This window comes from Delphinapterus leucas, chromosome X, assembly GCF_059928025.1.
Source record: "Delphinapterus leucas isolate spDelLeu-1000000601 "Yukka" chromosome X, BTC_Dleu_Yukka2, whole genome shotgun sequence".
NCBI classification, from domain to species: Eukaryota; Metazoa; Chordata; class Mammalia; order Artiodactyla; family Monodontidae; genus Delphinapterus; species Delphinapterus leucas.
In genome coordinates this window covers 1,070,105-1,091,751 of record NC_143150.1, presented here as the reverse complement: position 1 = coordinate 1,091,751, position 21,647 = coordinate 1,070,105, and the positions used below count along the sequence as shown (strand labels likewise).

The following is a 21,647-nucleotide window of genomic DNA, read 5'->3' as shown; positions in this document are numbered from 1 at the left end:
GGAAATCTTATAATGCCTAGCACCCAATCTAAACTTACCGGGCATGCAAAGAAGCAGGAACATCCAAACCGTTATGACAGAAATCAGTTAAAATGCATCGATTGGAAAGGAAGAAGTAAATGTGCCTTTATTTACAGACAAAATGACTGTATATGTAGAAAGGCCCATGGGATTTATAAAAAGAGCTATTACTATCAACTGGTGAGTTTAGCAAGGTTGCAGAATACAAGCTGTTTTAGAGGGAGCTTACCACCTCACCCCAACACTTAACCAACTGCCCCAGCACTTTTCTTTGCAGACGTGAAACAAGGTCGGTAAGCCACAAACTCTTACTTAGTATTCTGGCGTTATACGTTAATATAAAAATGTAACTATAGAACTAAGAAAATATTCCAAAATTAACACTGAATGGCAGGACACAATTTTCTTTTTGTTCCACTTCTGACATTGTCTTCAATTAGGTGCGCTACTTGAATAGCTGAATCCCAGACCTCCCCTCCAATCTGAGCATAAATGCAAGAATATTAGGAGGTGCAGAAGCTAAAACTAAACTCAGACACAGAACAGCAGCTCAGTTGTATTTTCTGCAGTTAACATTTAATCACCAAACAAAATACGTGGACCCTGAGCGCCCAAGGGCCAGTACAGGCAAAAGACGAGGCCGCAACAAGTGGTGACCACTGAAGAAAGCAATGCTCTAGGGAAGGACGCCAAGGACACAGCACATAAGTTAGGGTTAGCGCCCTGGGGCCTGCTGACGCTAAACGAAAAAGCGGGTAAAAATGTACTGCAAGATGTGAACCACCGAGGAAAGCTGGTTCACACAGAAGACGATGGAACTTCGGAGTTGGCCAAAGTCTTCAGCGGTCAATCGGCTAAAAGGGACGGAAAAATAAAATTCAAGTTTGGGGAGGCACACGTCCCTCCCTGTCCCCCCACACCGACAATCCCAGAGCAGCACACTTCTTCTTTAGGCTTAACCCTCCCTTACAGCTCCACCTGGCCTGAGCCTGACTCTGGCCACCTGCCACCAGCCCCTCGCTAGACCCCTCTAGAACCCACATGACCAGGATGCGGCCCTCCACATTGAGCTCCTTCTGAATGGGCTCTGGGACTAGAAAGGATACACTCAGCAACTGCTGGGCGACCTCCGCGTCCATGGGCGATGGGAAATGCACAGTAAGGGTGCTGAAAGAGATATGGTTAAGGCACCACCCACACTACTGATTTCGCCTGTGCCTCAGGCTTCCTCCTCACTGAGACCCGCCTTCACCCCCCCACCCACCGGCTTCCCCGCCAGACCACCCCTTAGGCCGTCCACAACCTCCCACCCTATACACTGAGGCCACCCTGGACATCACCACCCCTACCCTCTGGTTTCCCTCAGGTTGGTTTGCCCCACCACCATCCCGTCAGCCCAGACCACACTTGGCCCATACCCTCCAGCCGCCCAGAGTTCCCTCCTTCTACACTTCAGGCCCCACCGCCTGCAGCCCCTCCCCACAAACCACCTCCAGCCCAGCCCCTGGCCGCCGGGCCCACGGGGCCTCCTGCAAAAGATATAACTGTAGTGCCTGCGGGCCCGGACCTCCGGCCCCGGGTCCTGCGTCTCTACGTGGCCCTGCTGCGTGGGCTGCCCACTGGATCTGCACAAGGCCACCGGCTGCGCCACCTGCCTCTCCAACGACGCCAGGGTTGCCAGGGTTGCCAGGGTCGCCAGGATCAACCGGGTCACCCGGGTCACCCTGGCCACCACGTGCTGCTCCCTCTGTAACGGCCGCGGCACCTGCGCCTTCGTGTGCTGCCCTCACGGCTCCTTCACCATCTGCCTCAGACTCCATCTAGAACCGCTTCCACCCTCCCTACGAGCGGGGGAAGGAAAAAACGGTCCCTCACAAAACCAACCTTCTAACGGCCCCTGAGGTGGGGATTCCCAGAGCGCCTGCGCAAACAGACCCCTGGTAACGCCTCCTGACTCGTGATTGGTTCCCACCGACAGAGCCTGCAGGCTCTCCAGCCAATGGTCGCCCCCTTATGAAGCTCCACCCCGCGGAGCGCTGTGTAACCCCAATGAGCCTGCGCAAACAGACACCCACATCTTCCGGTCCCTCTAACCGGCCTACCTCGGGCCCAGGCTCCCCGTAAGCGGCTTAGCCATGAGGCCTCCAGGTGACGCTCCTCCCAGTAGTGTGGCTGGAGCTCCCCAGTGCGCGTGTGCAAACAGAGCCCCGCCCCACCTCCTAAGGCCTCTGAGAATGTAAGTTTCCCTGCCAAGCCTGCAAATCCCAGGCGAGCCCCGTGCACTTCGAAGTCTGTGTCAGTGCCAGCCTGGCCAACTTCACGTGTGACCAGCCTGCTGAGCGCAGGTCCCTGTCATCGAGTTCTGAAGTCCCTGCAGTCTGTGTCCCTGGAGCCTTGGAGCCCCTGGCGGCCCGGCCCCATGCCGTCCTCAGCGGGCCCAGCAGCAGCCCCCTGCTTCCCTCCCCAGGCGGGCAGGCACCGCCCGCTCTGCATCCCTGGCCTCATCCCCGCAGGGCCGGGTCCCGACACACGCACACGTGCACACGAACACACATGCAGACTCGAGCTTCGTGTGGGAGACCAGAGGGATGGCCGGGCGTGGCCCACAGGTGCCCAACTCCCTTCCAGAACTTAAGAAATTAATTAATTAATTTTATTTTTTTGCTGTGTTGGGTCGTTTCTGTGTGAGGGCTTTCTCTAGTTGTGGCAAGCAGGGGCCACTCTTCATCGCAGTGCGCGGGCCTCTCGCTATCACGGCCTCTCTTGTTGCGGGGCATAGGCTCCAGACGCACAGGCGCAGTAGTTCTGGCTCACGGGCCTAGTTGCTAGCGGCATGGGGGATCTTCCCGGACCAGGGCTCGAACCTGTGTCCCCTGCATCGGCAGGTGGACTCTCAACCGCTGCGCCACCAGGGAAGCCCTCCTGCATTTTTTATTATCCGGTTTATAAAGAATTATCCCAATTGATTCCCAATTTGATGCTTTCACGGTGTTTTCTGCCATAAATACGTTTCACATTTCTTTGTGTTCAGACATTGATTCATATTTACTCATGCATGGCTTCTGGGTTTTGTATCATGCATTAATGACTTCATCAATGTTTTCTCCTTTCATTTTTATGGTTTCATATTTTCTATTTAATTGTATGCTTTCATTTATTCCCATTTCAAGTTTAATTCTTTTGGAATTAATTTTTCTGTAAAAAGTAAAATCTAGACCAGCTTTCTTCTGACTTGTGTAATCCAAGTAATTTCACCATTGCTCTTAATGTACTCTTTCAATTTCGGTTTCACTCTGACTTCTGACTTAATTTTACATTTTCTCTCCAGTCACATCTCTGGCTTGGTCCCTTAGACACAACTGCTGGCATCCTGGCTGATAAACCCTACCTTCCCGTGAGAATATGGAACTTGTTTTTTATTTTGGACGTCAATTTTGCAGACACATATCTTGGCCTTTCTCCACCTATCCTTCACCCTACTACATGGTAGAGTAATGTTCCTTCATTCCCTAACCAGGTAATATGCTATAATTACAGAGACCTGGATAAATATGTCATGTGGGAATGCATAGTTCTTGCAAACTTATGAACTCCACCTGAAAACTCTCTCATCACTAAACCTCGGACTGTGTATATTTGCACGTGTGTATGCAACCCTTTTAAACAAAATATTCACAACAACATTATTTATAATAGTAGAAAATAGAAAAACTCAAATGTTCAAGTATCCCCAACTCAACAGTCCTCTAATCCATTGATGCTTTAATCTCCTCTCTCTCATCCCCTTCTTGTCCTCACGTTATTCCCTGCATTCTTGGGAAGGCAACTTAAGCTGAACCAATCAAATGTCTGTCTGCCTTTCTCTGTCTCTTTCTTCTCCCTCCCCAATCCCAACTTTCTGTACTGAATCCCTCAGGTCACTTCCTCAGAGAGGCCATCCCAGATCACTCAACCCAAATTAGCTAGAAGAACAAATTGCAAGAATATACAAAGGTGGGGGTTAAACTTTGGTGACGATGACATTTCAACTCAGTCGAGAAATACGGATTATAAACGTTATAAATAGATAACGTTCCAGGGCTTCCCTGGTGGCGCAGTGGTTGAGAGTCCGCCCGCCGATGCAGGGGACACGGGTTCGTGCCCCGGTCCGGGAAGATCCCACATGCCGCGGAGAGGCTGGACCCGTGAGCCATGGCCGCTGAGCCTGGGCGACCGGAGCCTGTGCTCCGCAACGGAGGAGGCCACAGCAGTGAGAGGCCCGCGTACTGCAAAAACTAAAGATAAATAAATAAATAACGTTCCAACACCTGACTAACCTTTGGGGGCAAAACAAAATTAGATCAATGTCATTTTTTGCACCCAAATAAATTCCTAGTGTATTAAAATTTTAAAGTACTAGAAGACGTTATGAGTGACAAATTTTACAGTTTTACAGTGGGTAAGGCTTTCTATTGGACATAAACTACAGAAATCATAATGAAAAGATCGATGACTTAAATACATTTTAAAAGTTTTTAAAAACCTTCTATATAGAAAAGAACTATGACCAAAGTTAACATGAAGCAATGAGGAAGGAAAGCGTTTTCAAATTACAGCAAAGATTTGATATCTTTAACATATAAAGAGCACTCTCAAATCAATAAGTGAAATATGACTATTACAATCAAAAAATAGAAAAAAAGGATATGAAAAGGCAGTTCTCAGGAGTTACCAGTGGCCAGGTGTCATATGAATATTGTTAAACCAGTTTAGAAATCAAAAGAAAGTGAAACACTATTGAGATATGATTTTGGTTACTCTATGGGCAAAGATTTAAAAGATTGAAAATGTCCTGCTTGGTGTGCATTATGGGCTGAATTGTATCCCCCCTTAATTCGTATGTTGAAATCCTATTGTCTAATGTGACAGTATTTGGCGATAGGGACTTTAAAGAGCTAATTAACGTTATATTTATCAGGTCATAAGTGTGGGTACCTAATCCAATAGGTCTGGTGTCCTGATAAGAAGAGGAACAAGACACCAAAGAGCTCTCTCTTTCTCTCCCTACACACACACACACAAAGGACATGTGAGGACACAGCGAGAAGGTGTCTGTCTATAACTCAAGGAGGAGGCCTCACCAGAAACCAACCTGCTGGCACCTTGATCTTGGACTTCAAGTCTCCAGAACGATGAGAAAATAAATTTCTGCTGTTTAAGACACCTAGTCTGTGGTATTTTATTATTATTTTATTATGGCGGGCTAAGCTGACAAATAGAGGGTAGGAAGTAAGAAAATGGACACTTTCATACACGGTTGGAGTTAAATTGATGCAAACGTTTTGGAGGGCAACTTGGTAATACATATCAAGCACTTTAAAAAGAGATTACTCTTTGACCCAACAAGCCTCCTTCTAAAATCCTCTTGTGTTACACAAAACACAATGTGTTACACAAAAACAAATGTACCAGGGTATTAATTTCAGCATGGTGCATAATACTGAAAAATTATAAGTAGCCTAAAGGCCTATGTACAAGAGATTGGTTAAAATAACTATGGTATACACATTCTGTGGAATATTATACAGCTATTGAAAATAATGGGGAAGGCACAGGCTTCTCCATATCCACTATGTGGCCCACTTCTGGGCCAATTTTGGGTGCCCTGTCTGGAAAGGGAAGGTCCTTCTCCTTGTCCCTTTCCTCCAGCTGCCCCTTGCAGTCCCTCCCCTCCTTTGACTCATCTGTCTCCTTTTCTACCACAATATGAGTTGATCAGCAAGGAGCTAATCCCTTAACAAGAAAAGAGGCCTATTTCTCCCTTGAAGTAATAAACGAGGGCCAAGTCCTCAGACCACAGTAGTTAAATAAATAAAATTATGATTCCCTCAATTCATTAATAGTCAAGATTTTGCTATTGCAAGTGAAAAAAAGTAGAACAGAAACAATCAAAAATATCCTCTCAATTATAAATAAATATAATTATGAAAATAAATAAATTTATGATTTATGATTAAATAAAATTATGATTCCCTCAATTCATTAATAGTCAAGACTTTGCTATTGCAAGTGAAAAAAAGTAGAACAGAAAGAATCTAAAATATTCCCATTGGCTTAAGCGAAAGGGAGAATTTCTGGGTCTGTATAACCGAAAGGTACAGAGGTAGTTCCTGTCTTCAGGCATGGCTGGATCCAGGATTTGGTTCTCTGAGATGTGTCTTCTTCTTGCTCTAGCTTCCCCTCTGTCCATTACGAGTCTGCCCTCCTGCAGCCCCCAAAGTGTCACTGGTTGGATGGGATCACCACGGCCGGAGGAAAGCAGTCCTCCGATTGGCCAGGCCTGATCCACATGCCCAGCCCTGGAATCAGAGGTGACGTCAACTCTATCAGAACCATAATGGCCGAGAGAAAAGGAAAGGGGAGAATTTCTAGCGTGACATGACGATACCGGTACCAAGAGAACGGACACGGATGCTGGGTGACAAAACCCATAGATGTCCTCTACAGTGGTGCAGACTTTTCAGCAAATTCAAAATCAATGTCCAATGTTTTAAAGGAACAAGACTAGGAAAGATTATTCCTTAATCTAACAGAACAGTATTTGTACTTTCCCAAAATAAAAATACTTATGTCAGAAGGAATACATACGTGATGAAAATATTTAAACAATACGTACGTGTGAAACTTACCAGGTGGAGTTTCTTTCCCTAATGCTAATGTCTGGAGATGAGCATTCCTGATGGTGGAGGTGGCTCACTCTAGGTAGTTACTATGCATATCCCCACACATTCACATGGTGGCAGCACAGTGTGACAACAGAACATACCGTACAGAGAACACAGCATATACCACGCAGAGATTCTCAACTTGTTTTAATCTTTCTTAGTACCCAGCTATCTACCTTGCTCTTTCTCTAACTGCCACACGGTTTTCCACTAGGATGGGCTTACTGTAATTTACTGAATCTTTACTCAGTTGAAGCTTTTTTACTCAATGCTGTAATTAACATTCTGGTTAATTCTGCCTTGTTTGCATATGCAAGAGTTTCTCTCTGAAAGATTCCCAAAGGTAGGCCAAAGGGTAAGAACAGCTTAAACTTCAATATAAAATGCCAAATAAACGTCCCGATAGCTTTACTAACACTCCAACTGATAAGGTATAAAAGTCTTTGTTTGTAACAAATATTGGAGGTTGTTAATTAGTTAAATTATTCCTACACTAAAACCTGCCCTGTTCTCACCCAAAGGAAGACTTGAAAGGCTCAAATTGTTCCCAAGTAACTTAAGAGAGTCCCAGAAAAAAGCTCAAGAATATGTTTGGGAACACCAATATCCAGCATCCAAGGTAAAATTTCACAATGTCTGGCATCCAATACAAAATCACCAGGCACGAAAAGCAGCAGGAAAATCCAGTCCCATTAGGAGAGAAATCAATCACAAAGAGGCATCCCAAGTGGAACGGAAAAAGTAAAACTACCTTATCTGCAGACCACCTGATCATGTACATAGAAAATATGATGTAATTCACAGAAGAGCTACGAAAACTATAAGGGAATTTAGCGAGGTTGCAGGAAACACTATACATTAGAGGGGGCTAACTCCTCCCCCAAAGACTTAACTAATTGTCCCAAAACTTTTCTTCACTCGTCTGAAACAAGGTCAGTCGACCACAAAGTTCCAGTTCCAGTGTTTCTGGGTTGTTTGATCTTCTGCAAACTAAGCTTTTTATTTTGGCAGGAATCAGACCTACTGGTGCAAGGTGGTGGGCAAACTAGAATTCTGGTGGGAGGGCACACTTTCTGAGCAGCGACCATGTACTGTACACCAACAGCCTTAAAAAATCAATAGAAAAGTGAATTTTTACCTCAGCAATTCTACCCTTTGGAATCTACCTTGAAGACATAACCAGTCAGGCAAATACTTACACAGAAGAATTCCACTGACTCGTTTCTTATAATAGGGAAAAATGGAAACGTATTAAATGTTAACGCTTATAGTACCTCTTTTATGCAACCAAGTACGTGTTTTTGAAGACATTTTAGGGGGAAAAAAAGCTCATACGTTAAATGAAAATAATTCAGGAAAAAAATTAACCATGAACTTGCAAAAATTACACTATCTTCTTGCTATATATAAATGAAAGTATAAAACTAAGAAAATATTCCAAAATACTGATAGTAGCTAACGCTGAATGACACGACATAATGCATTTTACTTTTCTTCCATCTCCTACACCGTCTTCAATTACCTTGTACTGCTAGAATACCTGAAGCCCAGAACCTTCCCTTGAAAGCAAGGACAAAGCAAGAAACCGTGGAGGCGCAGTACCTGAAAATATACTCAGACACGGAGTAGTAGTTCAGTTTTATTTTCTGCCGTAACAAACGTTTCAGCACCTCCTCCTCCAGCAACAGGGAAACAACAGGGCCAAGCGGGCGCAAGACCAATGCAAGCAAACAATTAGGGCCCCAGAATAAAGTGGCAACTAGTGTAGGAATCAACGCACTGGGGAGGGACGCCCTGCCTAGGAAGAGAGGCTAGGTTAGTCCTACGCCCCCTTTCCTGGCCCGGGCTTCGTGAAAACATGGAGCACAAAGCGCTGCATGGTCCGCAGCAACAGAGAAGGCTGGTTGAGACCGGAGGTGATGGAAATCTGGAGTCAGCCCGGGTCCTCAGCACTCACTGGGCTAAAAGGGAGAGCAAGAGAAAACCCAGTGAAATGTGGTAACCGTGAGCCTAATGCTCTGCCCCCTCAGCGCGCGGCAGGCTCGGCGCGCAGGTCTACGTCCTCAGGCCCCGCCTCTGGGGGTCTCCAATTCACGCTTAGAACCAGCCCGGCCACCTGCCACCGCCCCCCACCGGGGCCCCTCGGAGAACTAACACGGCTAGGGTGCTGCCGCACACCGCGAGCTCCTTCCACACCGCCCCTCGGTGGCGCTGGGCATGTGGCGCCGGGGGCTGGCAGGCCCTCTCTGCCTCCACGGGCCATCGGAGGGGCACCGGGAAGGAGCCGGTGGCGGCACGGCCAAGGAACCGGCTCCCGACCTCGCCTGTGCTGCACGCCTGCGTGCCCTCAGGCCGCTCTCACTTGTCTCGGCCCCCTCCAGGTCTGCTCCGCCCCCTTCTGGTCCCTCAGGCCGTCTCCCCCCCCTCGCCCCCCCCACCCCGCCGCCTCTCCCTGGCCCCGCTGACCCCTCCCCCACGAGGCCAGTGCCTCCAACGGTCTTGCTCCCCCTTCCCCCACCCCTCCACATCCCCGGGCTGACCCCCTTCTCCCCCTTCCACTGGCTCCCGAAGGCGCATCCCTCGGCCTCTCCTCAAACAGAATGTAACTGCAGCAGTTGGCTTCCGGATCCTCTGCCCACGGGCCCGACAAACCCACCCAGCCCTGAGGCGGCGTGTCCACCTGGTCCCGGCGCGGCGTGTCCACCTGGTCCCGGCGCGGCGTGTCCAGCTGGTCGCTGCTCGGCGTGTCCACCTGGTCCTGGCATGGCTTGTCCACCTGGGTGCGGTGCGGGTCGGCCACCAGGCCGTGGGACGGCGTGGGGACGGAGACGCCATATTCGGCGTCTACCCGCCCCGGGCAAACGATCTCCTCTTGGCCCAGGAGCAGGCGGCAGCTGCAAGGCCTGTGGACCTCCGACCTCTTGTGCGACACCTCTGGCTCCATCTGGCTCGCCCTGGCCTTCACCACCTGTCGCCACGCCACCGCCATCGCCTTGGTCTGCGGCCTCCATGCTGCCACAGGCTTCGCTTCTGCCCTACACGCCGAGCACGAGCTTCTGAGGGAATGAGGCCCCCACAGGAAGCTCCGCCCCTCGGCGCCTGACGTCACTGGGGCTCCCAGGGCGCCTGCGCAAACAGGCCCCGCCGCCATTCCACGGATGTAAGGCTCGCGAGGCCTTTGGGCACGTGACTGCTTGCCAGCGAACCGGCAAACCGCAGACGAGCCGCATGCAACTCAAAGTCTGGGCTGGGGCCAGCTGAGCCACCCTCACGTGTGACCAGCCTGCTGAACGCAGGCCCCTGTCATCGAGTTCTGGAAGGGAGTCGGGCACCTCTGGGCCAGGCCCGGCCAGCCCTCTGGTCTCCCACACGTAGCTCGAGTCTGCATGTGTGTGCGTGGGCACGAGTGCGTGTGTCGGGGCCCGGCCCTGGGGGGAAGGTGCCACGGATGCGTAGCACGTGGTGCCTGCCCGCCTGGGGAGAGAAGCGGCGGGCTGCTGCTGGGTCCGCTGGGGACGGCATGGGGCCGGGCCGCCAGGGGCTTCAAGGCTCCGGGGACACAGAATGCAGCGGCTCCAGGCTGCAGGTTTGACCCGGGCCAGCCAGGTGCATGGGGGAGACCGGCTGGCCGCAAGGGCTGCGGCAGCGGGGGGGTGGGGGTGGGGGGCGGGGCGGCGGGCGGGTGGCACCACCCCAGAACCACCTCCAGTCTCCTGGCCGTTTGGTGGCACAGCCCTCATGGGCTTTCCCTCCCCCAGGAACAAAGTCTTGCAGCTCTCCGGGGGCCTGGAGATTCCGGGGGCCCTCAGCTGGGAGGTGACCCTGTGGCTGCTGGCCTGCTGGGTGATGGTCTACTTCTGTGTCTGGAAGGGGGTCAAGACAACAGGAAAGGTACAGATGGGGTGACGGCAGGGCTGGGGACAGCACTGCCTGGGGTGGTGTAGCTGTCTGCCAGCGACCACTGCTGCCACGGGAGGAGACGGCACCAGGGCCAGAGCCCGAGGAGGGGCAGGGACTTCAGTCTGGACCACTTGATCCCTACACCCTGGCTGGAGAGTCCTCCCCACCCTGCGCCTCCAGGCCCGGCAGCCTTCCCTCCCAAGTGGAGGTGGAGTGGCCCCGGCAGCGGCTGCCCCTTCCCTGGGGTGGGGGGCATCCCTGGCTCGCCTTCCCTCCCTTCCAGTTCCTCTCGGTTCTGGCTCTGAGTCAGCTTTTGACCTTCTCGGTCTGTCTCTCTCACCTGCCTGTCTGCCCTCGGGGACCCAGCGGGGAGCCTGGACACATCCCTCGCTCAGGGGCTCCCTGTCAGGTTGTGGGGACAACTGTGTGAACAGACACACAATAAGACAGCATGCCGGTGGGAGGGAGGGAGACACAAGAGGGAAGAGATATGGGAACATATGTATATGTATAACTCATTCACTTTGTTATACAGCAGAAACTAACACACCATTGTAAAGCAATTATACTCCAATAAGATGTAAAAAAAAAATACGCAGGGGAAAGGGGAAGGGGAAGGGACGAAGCCAGAGAGGATTCAGGCTGGATCACGTAGGACTTTTCAGGCCACCATAAGGCTTTGTTTTCAACTCTGACAGGGAGCCCCTTGGAGGGTTTGGAACCGAGTTGAACAGAAACAGTCAAAAATATCCACATTGGCTTAAGCCAAAGGGAGAATTTCTGGGTCTGTGTAACTGAAATGTACAGAGGTAGTTCCTGTCTTCGGGCATGGCTGGATCCAGGACTCGGTTCTCTGAGATCTGTCTTCTTGCTCTAGCTTCCCCTCTGTCCATTGCCAGCCTGCCTCCCCTGCAGCCCCCAAAGTGTCACTGGTTGGATGGGATCACCGCGGCCGGAGGAAAGCAGTGCTCCGATTGGCCAGGCCTGAGCCACATGCCCACCCTTGGAATCAGAGGTGACGTCAGCTCTATCAGAAGCATAATGGCCGAGAGAAAAAGAAAGGGGAGATTTTCTAGGGTGACATGAGGATACCAGTACCAAGAGAAGGGACACGGTTGCTGGGTGACAAAACCCATAGATGTCCTCTACAGTGGTGCAGACTTTTCATCAAATTGAAAATCCATTTCTAATGGTTTTTTTTAAAAAAAAAAAACAAGACTACGAAACATTCTTCTCGTAATAGAGCATGTGCCCTGTTACTGGCCCTCCCATCAGCTCCCATCCCCTGACTCTGGGCTTCCACATCCACTTCACGGGGGTGTCCTCTGCCTCATCCTCCCACACAGACCTTTGCTGAATTTAAGTTTGTTAAGTAAGTGCTTTTATAGGGAAACGAATGGAGCAGACTATTGTTTTCCAAAGGAAAACATTTCAAAACTAATAATTCCTTAGGAAAATATTTAAACAACATGGAAATCTAAAATCTAAATAGTGAAAGCTTTCTTCCCTAATGCCCAGTGATGACATTGAAAGCAGGGTGGCTCATTCCAGGTGGTGACTCTGCCTTTCCCCACATGGTCATATGGTCAGAATGTATTCAAAAACAGGAATATGCCATTCCCAGAATTCTGCAATTTGCTTTCATCTCTTTCCATATTAGTTCCCAGCTATCTACTTTGCTCTGACTGCCGTATGGTACTCCACCAGGACGGACTTGCTGTGATTTACTGAACGTTTTCCCTGTTGATGTACATTCTACCGATTTTTCACAATGACAAACAATGCTGTAATTAACACTGTGGTCAATGCTGCCTTGTTCACATACACAAGAGTTTTTCTGTGATAGATTCCCAAAGGTGGGTCAAAGGATATGCATATCTCAATATATAAGAGGAAATGCCAATCAAGTGTCCAGATAGATTCTACCACCACTCTGATAGTGTATGAGTCTTTGTTTCTAACTATAGCCTTCTCAAACACAGAAGATTTCAGTTAATTAAATTAATCCAAAGAAGATGTGGCACATATATACAATGGAATATTACTCAGCCATAAAAAGAAATGAAACTGAGTTATTTGTAGTGAGGTGGATGGACCTAGACTCTGTCATACAGAGTGAAGTAAGTCAGAAAGAGAAAAACAAATATGGTATGCTAACACATATATATGGAATCTAAGAAAAAAAAAACAGGTCGTGAAGAACCTAGGGGTAAGACGCGAAAAAAGACACAGACCGACTAGAGAATAGACTTGAGGATATGGGGAGGGGGAAGGATAAGATGTGACAGAGTGAGATAGTGGCATGCACATATATACACTACCAAACGTAAAACAGATACCTAGTGGGAAGCAGCCGCATAGCACAGGGAGATCAGCTCTGTGCATTGTGACCACCTAGAGGGGTGGAATAGGGAGGGTGGGAGGGAGGGGGACGCAAGAGGGAAGAGGTATGGGAACATATGTATATGTATAAATGATTCACTTGGTTATAAAGCAGAAACTAACACACCATTGTAAAGCAATTATAGTTCAAAAAAGATGATAAAATGTATTAATCCTACAGTGAGACCTGCTCTGGTCCCAGAAAGCAAATCTTATAAAACTAAGACTCCGGGGCTTCCCTGGTGGCGCAGTGGTTGAGAGTCCGCCTGCCGATGCAGGGGACACGGGTTCGTGCCCCGGTATGGGAAGATCACACATGCCGCGGAGCAGCTGGCCCGTGAGCCATGGCCGTTGAGCCTGCGCGTCTGGAGCGTGTGCTCCACAACGGGAGAGGCCACAACAGTGACAGGCCCGCGTAACGCAAAACAAACAAACAAACAAAAAACTAAGACTCAAGAGGTTCAAAGTGTTTCCAAGTCACTTAATAGGATCCCAGAACAAAGCTTAAGTTCAGGAATAGAAACACATCCAGCACCCAAGGGAAATCTTATAATGCCTAGCACCCAATCTAAACTTACCGGGCATGCAAAGAAGCAGGAACATCCAAACGGTTATGACAGAAATCAGTTAAAATGCATCGATTGGAAAGGAAGAAGTAAATGTGCCTTTATTTAGAGACAAAACGACTGTATATGTAGAAAGGCCCATGGGATTTATAAAAAGAGCTATTACTATCAACTAGTGAGTTTAGCAAGGTTGCAGAATACAAGCTGTTTTAGAGGGAGCTTACCACCTCACCCCAAACACTTAACCAACTGCCCCAGCACTTTTCTTTGCAGACCTGAAACAAGGTCGGTAAGCCACAAACTCTTACTTAGTATTCTGGCGTTATACGTTAATATAAAAATGTAACTACAGAACTAAGAAAATATTCCAAAATTAACACTGAATGGCAGGACACAATTTTCTTTTTGTTCCACTTCTGACATTGTCTTCAATTAAGTGTGCTACTTGAATAGCTGAATCCCAGACCTCCCCTCCAATCTGAGCATAAATGCAAGAATATTAGGAGGTGCAGAAGCTAAAACTAAACTCAGACACAGAACAGCAGCTCAGTTGTATTTTCTGCAGTTAACATTTAATCAGGAAACAAAATACGTGGACCCTGAGCGCCCAAGGGCCAGTACAGGCAAAAGACGAGGCCGCAACAAGTGGTGACCACTGAAGAAAGCAATGCTCTAGGGAAGGACGCCAAGGACACAGCACATAAGTTAGGGTTAGCGCCCTGGGGCCTGCTGACGCTAAACGAAAAAGCGGGTAAAAATGTACTGCAAGATGTGAACCACCGAGGAAAGCTGGTTCACACAGAAGACGATGGAACTTCGGAGTTGGCCAAAGTCTTCAGCAGTCAATCGGCTAAAAGGGACAGAAAAATAAAATTCAAGTTTGGGGAGGCACACGTCCCTCCCTGTCCCCCCACACCGACAATCCCAGAGCAGCACACTTCTTCTTTAGGCTTAACCCTCCCTTACAGCTCCACCTGGCCTGAGCCTGGCTCTGGCCACCTGCCACCAGCCCCTCCCTAGACCCCTCTAGAACCCACATGACCAGGACGCGGCCCTCCACATTGAGCTCCTTCTGAATGGGCTCTGGGACTAGAAAGTATACACTCAGCAACTGCTGGGCGACCTCCGCGTCCATGGGCGATGGGAAATGCACAGTAAGGGTGCTGAAAGAGATACGGTTAAGGCACCACCCACACTACTGATTTCGCCTGTGCCTCAGGCTTCCTCCTCACTGAGACCCGCCTTCACCCCCCACCCACCGGCTTCCCCGCCAGACCACCCCTTAGGCCGTCCACAACCTCCCACCCTATACACTGAGGCCACCCTGGACATCACCACCCCTACCCTCTGGTTTCCCTCAGGTTGGTTTGCCCCAACACCATCCCGTCAGCCCAGACCACACTTGGCCCATACCCTCCAGCCGCCCATAGTTCCCTCCTTCTACACTTCAGGCCCCACCGCCTGCAGCCCCTCCCCACAATCCACCTCCAGCCCAGCCCCTGGCCGCCGGGCCCACGGGGCCTCCTGCAAAAGGATAGCACTGTAGCGCCTGCGGACCCGGACCTCCGGCCCCGGGTCCTGCGTCTCTACGTGGCCCTGCTGCGTGGGCTGCCCACTGGATCTGCACAAGGCCACCGGCTGCACCACCTGCCTCTCCAGCGACGCCAGGGTTGCCAGGGTTTCCAGGGTCGCCAGGATCAACCGGGTCACCGGGGTCACCCTGGCCACCACGTGCTGCTCCCTCTGCAACGGCCGCGGCACCTGCGCCTTCGTGTGCTGCCCTCACGGCTCCTTCACCATCTGCCTCAGACTCCATCTAGAACCGCTTCCACCCTCCCTACGAGCGGGGGAAGGAAAAAACGGTCCCTCACAAAACCAACCTTCTAACGGCCCCTGAGGTGGGGATTCCCAGAGCGCCTGCGCAAACAGACCCCTGGTAACGCCTCCTGACTCGTGATTGGTTCCCACCGACAGAGCCTGCAGGCTCTCCAGCCAATGGTCGCCCCCTTATGAAGCTCCACCCCGCGGAGCGCTGTGTAACCCCAATGAGCCTGCGCAAACAGACACCCACATCTTCGGTCCCTCTAACCGGCCTACCTCGGGCCCAGGCTCCCCGTAAGCGGCTTAGCCATGAGGCCTCCAGGTGACGCTCCTCCCAGTAGTGTGGCTGGAGCTCCCCAGTGCGCGTGTGCAAACAGAGCCCCGCCCCACCTCCTAAGGCCTCTGAGAATGTAAGTTTCCCTGCCAAGCCTGCAAATCCCAGGCGAGCCCCGTGCACTTCGAAGTCTCTGTCAGTGCCAGCCTGGCCAATTTCACGTGTGACCAGCCTGCTGAGCGCAGGTCCCTGTCATCGAGTTCTGAAGTCCCTGCAGTCTGTGTCCCTGGAGCCTTGGAGCCCCTGGTGGCCCGGCCCCATGCCGTCCTCAGCGGGCCCAGCAGCAGCCTCCTGCTTCCCTCCCCAGGCGGGCAGGCACCGCCCGCTCTGCATCCCTGGCCTCATCCCCGCAGGGCTGGATCCCGACACACGCACGCGTGCACACGAACACACATGCAGACTCGAGCTTCGTGTGGGAGACCAGAGGGATGGCCGGGCGTGGCCCACAGGTGCCCGATTCCATTCCAGAACTCGATGACAGGTACCTGTGCTCAGCAGGCTGGTCACACGTGAAGTTGGCCAGGCTGGCACTGACACAGACTTCGAAGTGCACGGGGTCGCCTGGGGTTTGCAGGTTTGGCTGGGAAACTTACGTGCCCAGAGGCCTTAGGAGGTGGGGCGGGGCTCTGTTTGCACACGCGCACTGGGGAGCTCCAGCCACACTACTGGGAGGAGCGTCACCTGGAGGCCTCATGGCTAAGCCGCTTACAGGGAGCCTGGGCCCGAGGTAGGCCGGTTAGAGGGACCGGAAGATGTGGGTGTCTGTTTGCGCAGGCTCATCAGGGTTACACAGAGCTCAGCGGTGTGGAGCTTCTTAAGGGGGTGACCATTGGCTGGAGAGCCTGCAGGCTCTGTCGGTGGGAACCAATCACGAGTCAGGAGGCGTTACCAGGGGGTCTGTTTGCGCAGGCGCTCTGGGAATCCCCACCTCAGGGGCCGTTAGACGGTTGGTTTTGTGAGGGACCGTTTTTTTCCTTCCCCCGCTCATAGGGAGGGTGGAAGCGGTTCTAGATGGTGTCTGAGGCAGATGGTGAAGGAGCCGTGTGGGCAGCACACGAAGGCGCAGGTGCCGCGGCCGTTGCAGAGGGAGCAGCATGTGGTGGCCAGGGTGACCCCGGTGACCCGGTTGATCCTGGCGACCCTGGAAACCCTGGCAACCCTGGCGTCGCTGGAGAGGCAGGTGGTGCAGCCGGTGGCCTTGTGCAGATCCAGTGGGCAGCCCACGCAGCAGGGCCACGTAGAGACGCAGGACCCGGGGCCGGAGGTCTGGGTCCGTAGGCGCTACAGTGCTATCCTTTTGCAGGAGGCCCCATGGGCCCGGCGGCCAGGGGCTGGGCTGGAGGTGGATTGTGGGGAGGGGCTGCAGGCGGTGGGGCCTGAAGTGTAGAAGGAGGGAACTCTGGGCGGCTGGAGGGTATGGGCCAAGTGTGGTCTGGGCTGACGGGATGGTGTTGGGGCAAACCAACCTGAGGGAAACCAGAGGGTAGGGGTGGTGATGTCCAGGGTGGCCTCAGTGTATAGGGTGGGAGGTTGTGGACGGCCTAAGGGGTGGTCTGGCGGGGAAGCCGGTGGGTGGGGGGGTGAAGGCGGGTCTCAGTGAGGAGGAAGCCTGAGGCACAGGCGAAATCAGTAGTGTGGGTGGTGCCTTAACCGTATCTCTTTCAGCACCCTTACTGTGCATTTCCCATCGCCCATGGACGCGGAGGTCGCCCAGCAGTTGCTGAGTGTATACTTTCTAGTCCCAGAGCCCATTCAGAAGGAGCTCAATGTGGAGGGCCGCATCCTGGTCATGTGGGTTCTAGAGGGGTCTAGGAAGGGGCTGGTGGCAGGTGGCCAGAGCCAGGCTCAGTCCAGGTGGAGCTGTAAGGGAGGGTTAAGCCTAAAGAAGAAGTGTGCTGCTCTGGGATTGTCGGTGTGGGGGGACAGGGAGGGACGTGTGCCTCCCCAAACTTGAATTTTATTTTTCCGTCCCTTTTAGCCGATTGACTGCTGAAGACTTTGGCCAACTCCGAAGTTCCATCGTCTTCTGTGTGAACCAGCTTTCCTCGGTGGTTCACATCTTGCAGTACATTTTTACCCGCTTTTTCGTTTAGCGTCAGCAGGCCCCAGGGCGCTAACCCTAACTTATGTGCTGTGTCCTTGGCGTCCTTCCCTAGAGCATTGCTTTCTTCAGTGGTCACCACTTGTTGCGGCCTCGTGTTTTGCCTGTACTGGCCCTTGGGCGCTCAGGGTCCACGTATTTTGTTTGCTGATTAAATGTTAACTGCAGAAAATACAACTGAGCTGCTGTTCTGTGTCTGAGTTTAGTTTTAGCTTCTGCACCTCCTAATATTCTTCCATTTGTGCCCAGGTTGGAGGGGAGGTCTGGGATTCAGCTATTCATGTAGCACACCTAATTGAAGACAATGTCAGAAGTGGAACAAAAAGAAAATTGTGTCCTGCCATTCAGTGTTAATTTTGGAATATTTTTTTAGTTCTATAGTTACATTTTTATATTAACGTATAACGCCAGAATACTAAGTAAGAGTTTGTGGCTTACCGACCCTGTTTCAGGTCTGCAAAGAAAAGTGCTGGGGCAGTTGGTTAAGTGTTTCGGGTGAGCTGGTAAGCTCCCTCTAAAACAGCTTGTATTCTGCAACCTTGCTAAACTCACTAGTTGATAGTAATAGCTCTTTTTATAAATCCCATGGGCCTTTCTACATATACAGTCATTTTGTCTGTAAATAAAGGCACATTTACTTCTTCCTTTCCAATCGATGCATTTTTACAGATTTCTGTCATACCGGTTTGGATGTTCCTGCTTCTTTGCATGCCCGGTAAGTTTCGATTGTGTGCTAGGCATTGTAAGATTTCCCTTGAGTGCTGGATATGTTTCTATTCCTGAACTTATTCTTAAGCTTTGTTCTGGGATCCTATTAAGTGACTTTGAAACAGTTTGAACCTCTTCAGTCGTAGTTTTTTTTTTTGTTAGTCTGTTTTTTTGCCTAACGCGGGCCTCTCACTGTCGTGGCCTCTCCCGTTGTGGAGCACACGCTCCGGATGCGCAGGCTCAGCGGCCATGGCTCACGGGCCTAGACGCTCTGCAGCATGTGGGATCCTCCCGGACCGGGGCACGAACCTGTGTCTCCTGCATCGGCAGGCGGACTCTCAACCACTGTGCCACCAGGGAAGCCCCTGTGTCTTAGTTTTTTAAGATTTGCTTTTTGGGACTAGAGCAGTTCTCACTGTAGGTTTAATTTTTTTTAACATCTTTTTTGCAGGATAATTGCTTTACAATGGTGTGTTAGTTTCTGCTTTATAACCAAGTGAATCATTTATACATATACATATGTTCCCATATCTCTTCCCTCTTGTGTCCCCCTCCCTCCCACCCTCCCTATCCCACCCCTCTAGGTGGTCACAAAGCACTGAGCTGATCTCCCTGTGCTATGCGGCTGCTTCCCACTAGGTATCTGTTTTACGTTTGGTAGTGTATATATGTGCATGCCACTCTCTCACTTTGTCACAGCTTACCCTTCCCCCTTCCCATATCCTCAATTCCATTCTCTAGTAGGTCTCTGTCTTTATTCCCGTGTTACCCCTAGGTTCTTCATGACCATTTTTTTTTCTTAGATTCCATATTTATGTGTTAGCATACTGTATTTGTTTTTCTCTTTCTGACTTACTTCACTCTATATGACAGACTCTAGATCCATCCACTTCACTACAAATAACTCAGTTTCGTTTGTTTTTATGGCTGAGTAATATTGCATTGTGTATATGTGCCACATCTTCTTTGGATTAATTTAATTAACTGAAATCTTCTGTGTTTGAGAAGGCTATAGTTAGAAACAAAGACTCTTACACTATCAGAGTGGTGGTAAAATCTATCTGGACACTTGATTGGCATTTCCTTTTAAATATTAAGATATGCATATCCTTTGACCCACCTTTGGGAATCTATCACAGAAAAACTCTTGTGTATGTGAACAAGGCAGCATTGACCACAGTGTTATTTACAGCATTGTTTGTCATTGTCAAAAATCGGTAGAATGTACATCAACAGGGAAACGTTCAGTAAATCACAGCAAGTCCATCCTGGTGGAGTACCATACGGCAGTGAGAGCAAAGTAGATAGCTGGGAACTAATATGGAAAGAGATGAAAGCAAATTGCAGAATTGTGGGTATGGCATATTCCTGTTTTTGAATACATTCAGACCATATGAACATGTGGGGATAGGCAGACTCACCACCTGGAATGAGCCACCCTGCTTCCAATGTCATCACTGGGCATTAGGGAGGAAACCTTTCACTATTTAGATTTTAGATTTCCATGTTGTTAAAATATTTTCATAAGGAATTATTAGTTTTGAAATGTTTTTCTTTTGGAAAACAATAGTCTGCTCCAGTTTATTCCCTTTAAAAGCACTTACTTAGCAAACTTTAATTTAGCAAAGGTCTGCGTGGGAGGATTAGGCCGAGGACACTCCCCTGAAGTGGATGTGGAAGCCCAGAGTCAGGGGATGGGAGCCGATGGGAGGGCCAGTAACGGGGCACATGCTCTATTAGGAGAAGAATCTTTCGTAGTCTTGGTTTTTTAAAAAAACCATTAGAAATGGATTTTGAATTTGATGAAAAGTCTGCACCACTGTAGAGGACATCTGTGGGTTTTGTCACCCAGCATCTGTGTCCTTTCTCTTGGTACTGGAATCCTCATGTCACCCTAGAAATTCTCCCCTTTCCTTTTCTCTCGGCCATTATCTTTTTGGTAGTGTTGACTTCACCTCTGATTCCAGGGCTGGGCATGTGGATCAGGACTGGTCAATCAGAGCACTGCTTTCCTCCGGCCATGGTGATCCCATCCAAGCAGTGACACTTTTGGGGCTGCAGGAGGGCAGACTGGTAATGGACAGAGGGGAAGCTAGAGCAAGAAGAAGACACATCTCAGAAAACCAAATCCTGGATCCAGCCATGCCTGAAGACAGGAACTACCTCTGTACCTTTCGGTTATACAGACCCAGAAATTCTCCATTTGGCTTAAGCCAATGGGAATATTTCTGATTGTTTCTGGTCTACTTTTTTTCACTTGCAATAGCAAAGTCTTGACTATTAATGAATTGAGGGAATCATAATTTTATTTATTTAACTACTGTGGTCTGAGGACTTGGCCCTCCTTTATTACTTCAAGGGAGAAGTAGGCCTCTTTTCTTGTTAAGGGATTAGCTCCTTGCTGATCAACTCATATTGTGGTAGAAAAGGAGACAAATGAGTCAAAGGAGGGGAGGGACTGCAAGGGGCAGCTGGAGGAAAGGGACAAGGAGAAGGACCTTCCCTTTCCAGACAGGGCACCCAAAATTGGCCCAGAAGTGGGCCACATAGTGGATATGGAGAAGCCTGTGCCTTCCCCATTATTTTCAATAGCTGTATAATATTCCACAGAATGCGTATGCCATAGTTATTTTAACCAATCTCTTGTACATAGGCCTTTAGGCTACTTATAATTTTTCAGTATTATGAACCATGCTGAAATTAATACCCTGGTACATTTGTTTTTGTGTAACACATTATGTACAATAGGATTTTAGAAGGAGCCTTGTTGGGTCAAAGAGTAATCTCTTTTTAAAGTGTTTGATATGTATTACCAAGTTGCCCTCCAAAACGTTTGCATCAATTTAACTCCAACCAACTGTGTATGAAAGTGTCCATTTTCTTACTTCCTACCCTCTATTTGTCAGCTTAGCCCGCCATAATAAAATAATAATAAAATACCACAGACTAGGTGTCTTAAACAGCAGAAATTTATTTTCTCATAGTTCTGGAGACTTGAAGTCCAAGATCAAGGTGCCAGCAGGTTGGTTTCTGGTGAGGCCTCCTCCTTGAGTTATAGACAGACACCTTCTCGCTGTGTCCTCACATGTCCTTTGTGTGTGTGTGTGTGT

General features: G+C 49.9%; 1 protein-coding gene across 1 annotated transcript; it reads right to left on the bottom strand.

The window, feature by feature from the left end:
• Positions 1–14,228: 14,228 nt before the first annotated feature.
• Positions 14,229–15,809, bottom strand: LOC111171210 (uncharacterized). Its single transcript, XM_089903902.1, has 3 exons — positions 15,052–15,809; positions 14,611–14,736; positions 14,229–14,516 (listed from the first exon to the last, which is right to left on the bottom strand). Exons 1-3 carry the CDS (start codon positions 15,387–15,389, stop codon positions 14,309–14,311), a joined length of 672 nt encoding a protein of 223 aa, XP_089760028.1. The 5' UTR covers positions 15,390–15,809; the 3' UTR covers positions 14,229–14,308.
• Between the last annotated feature and the right edge of the window lie 5,838 nt (positions 15,810–21,647).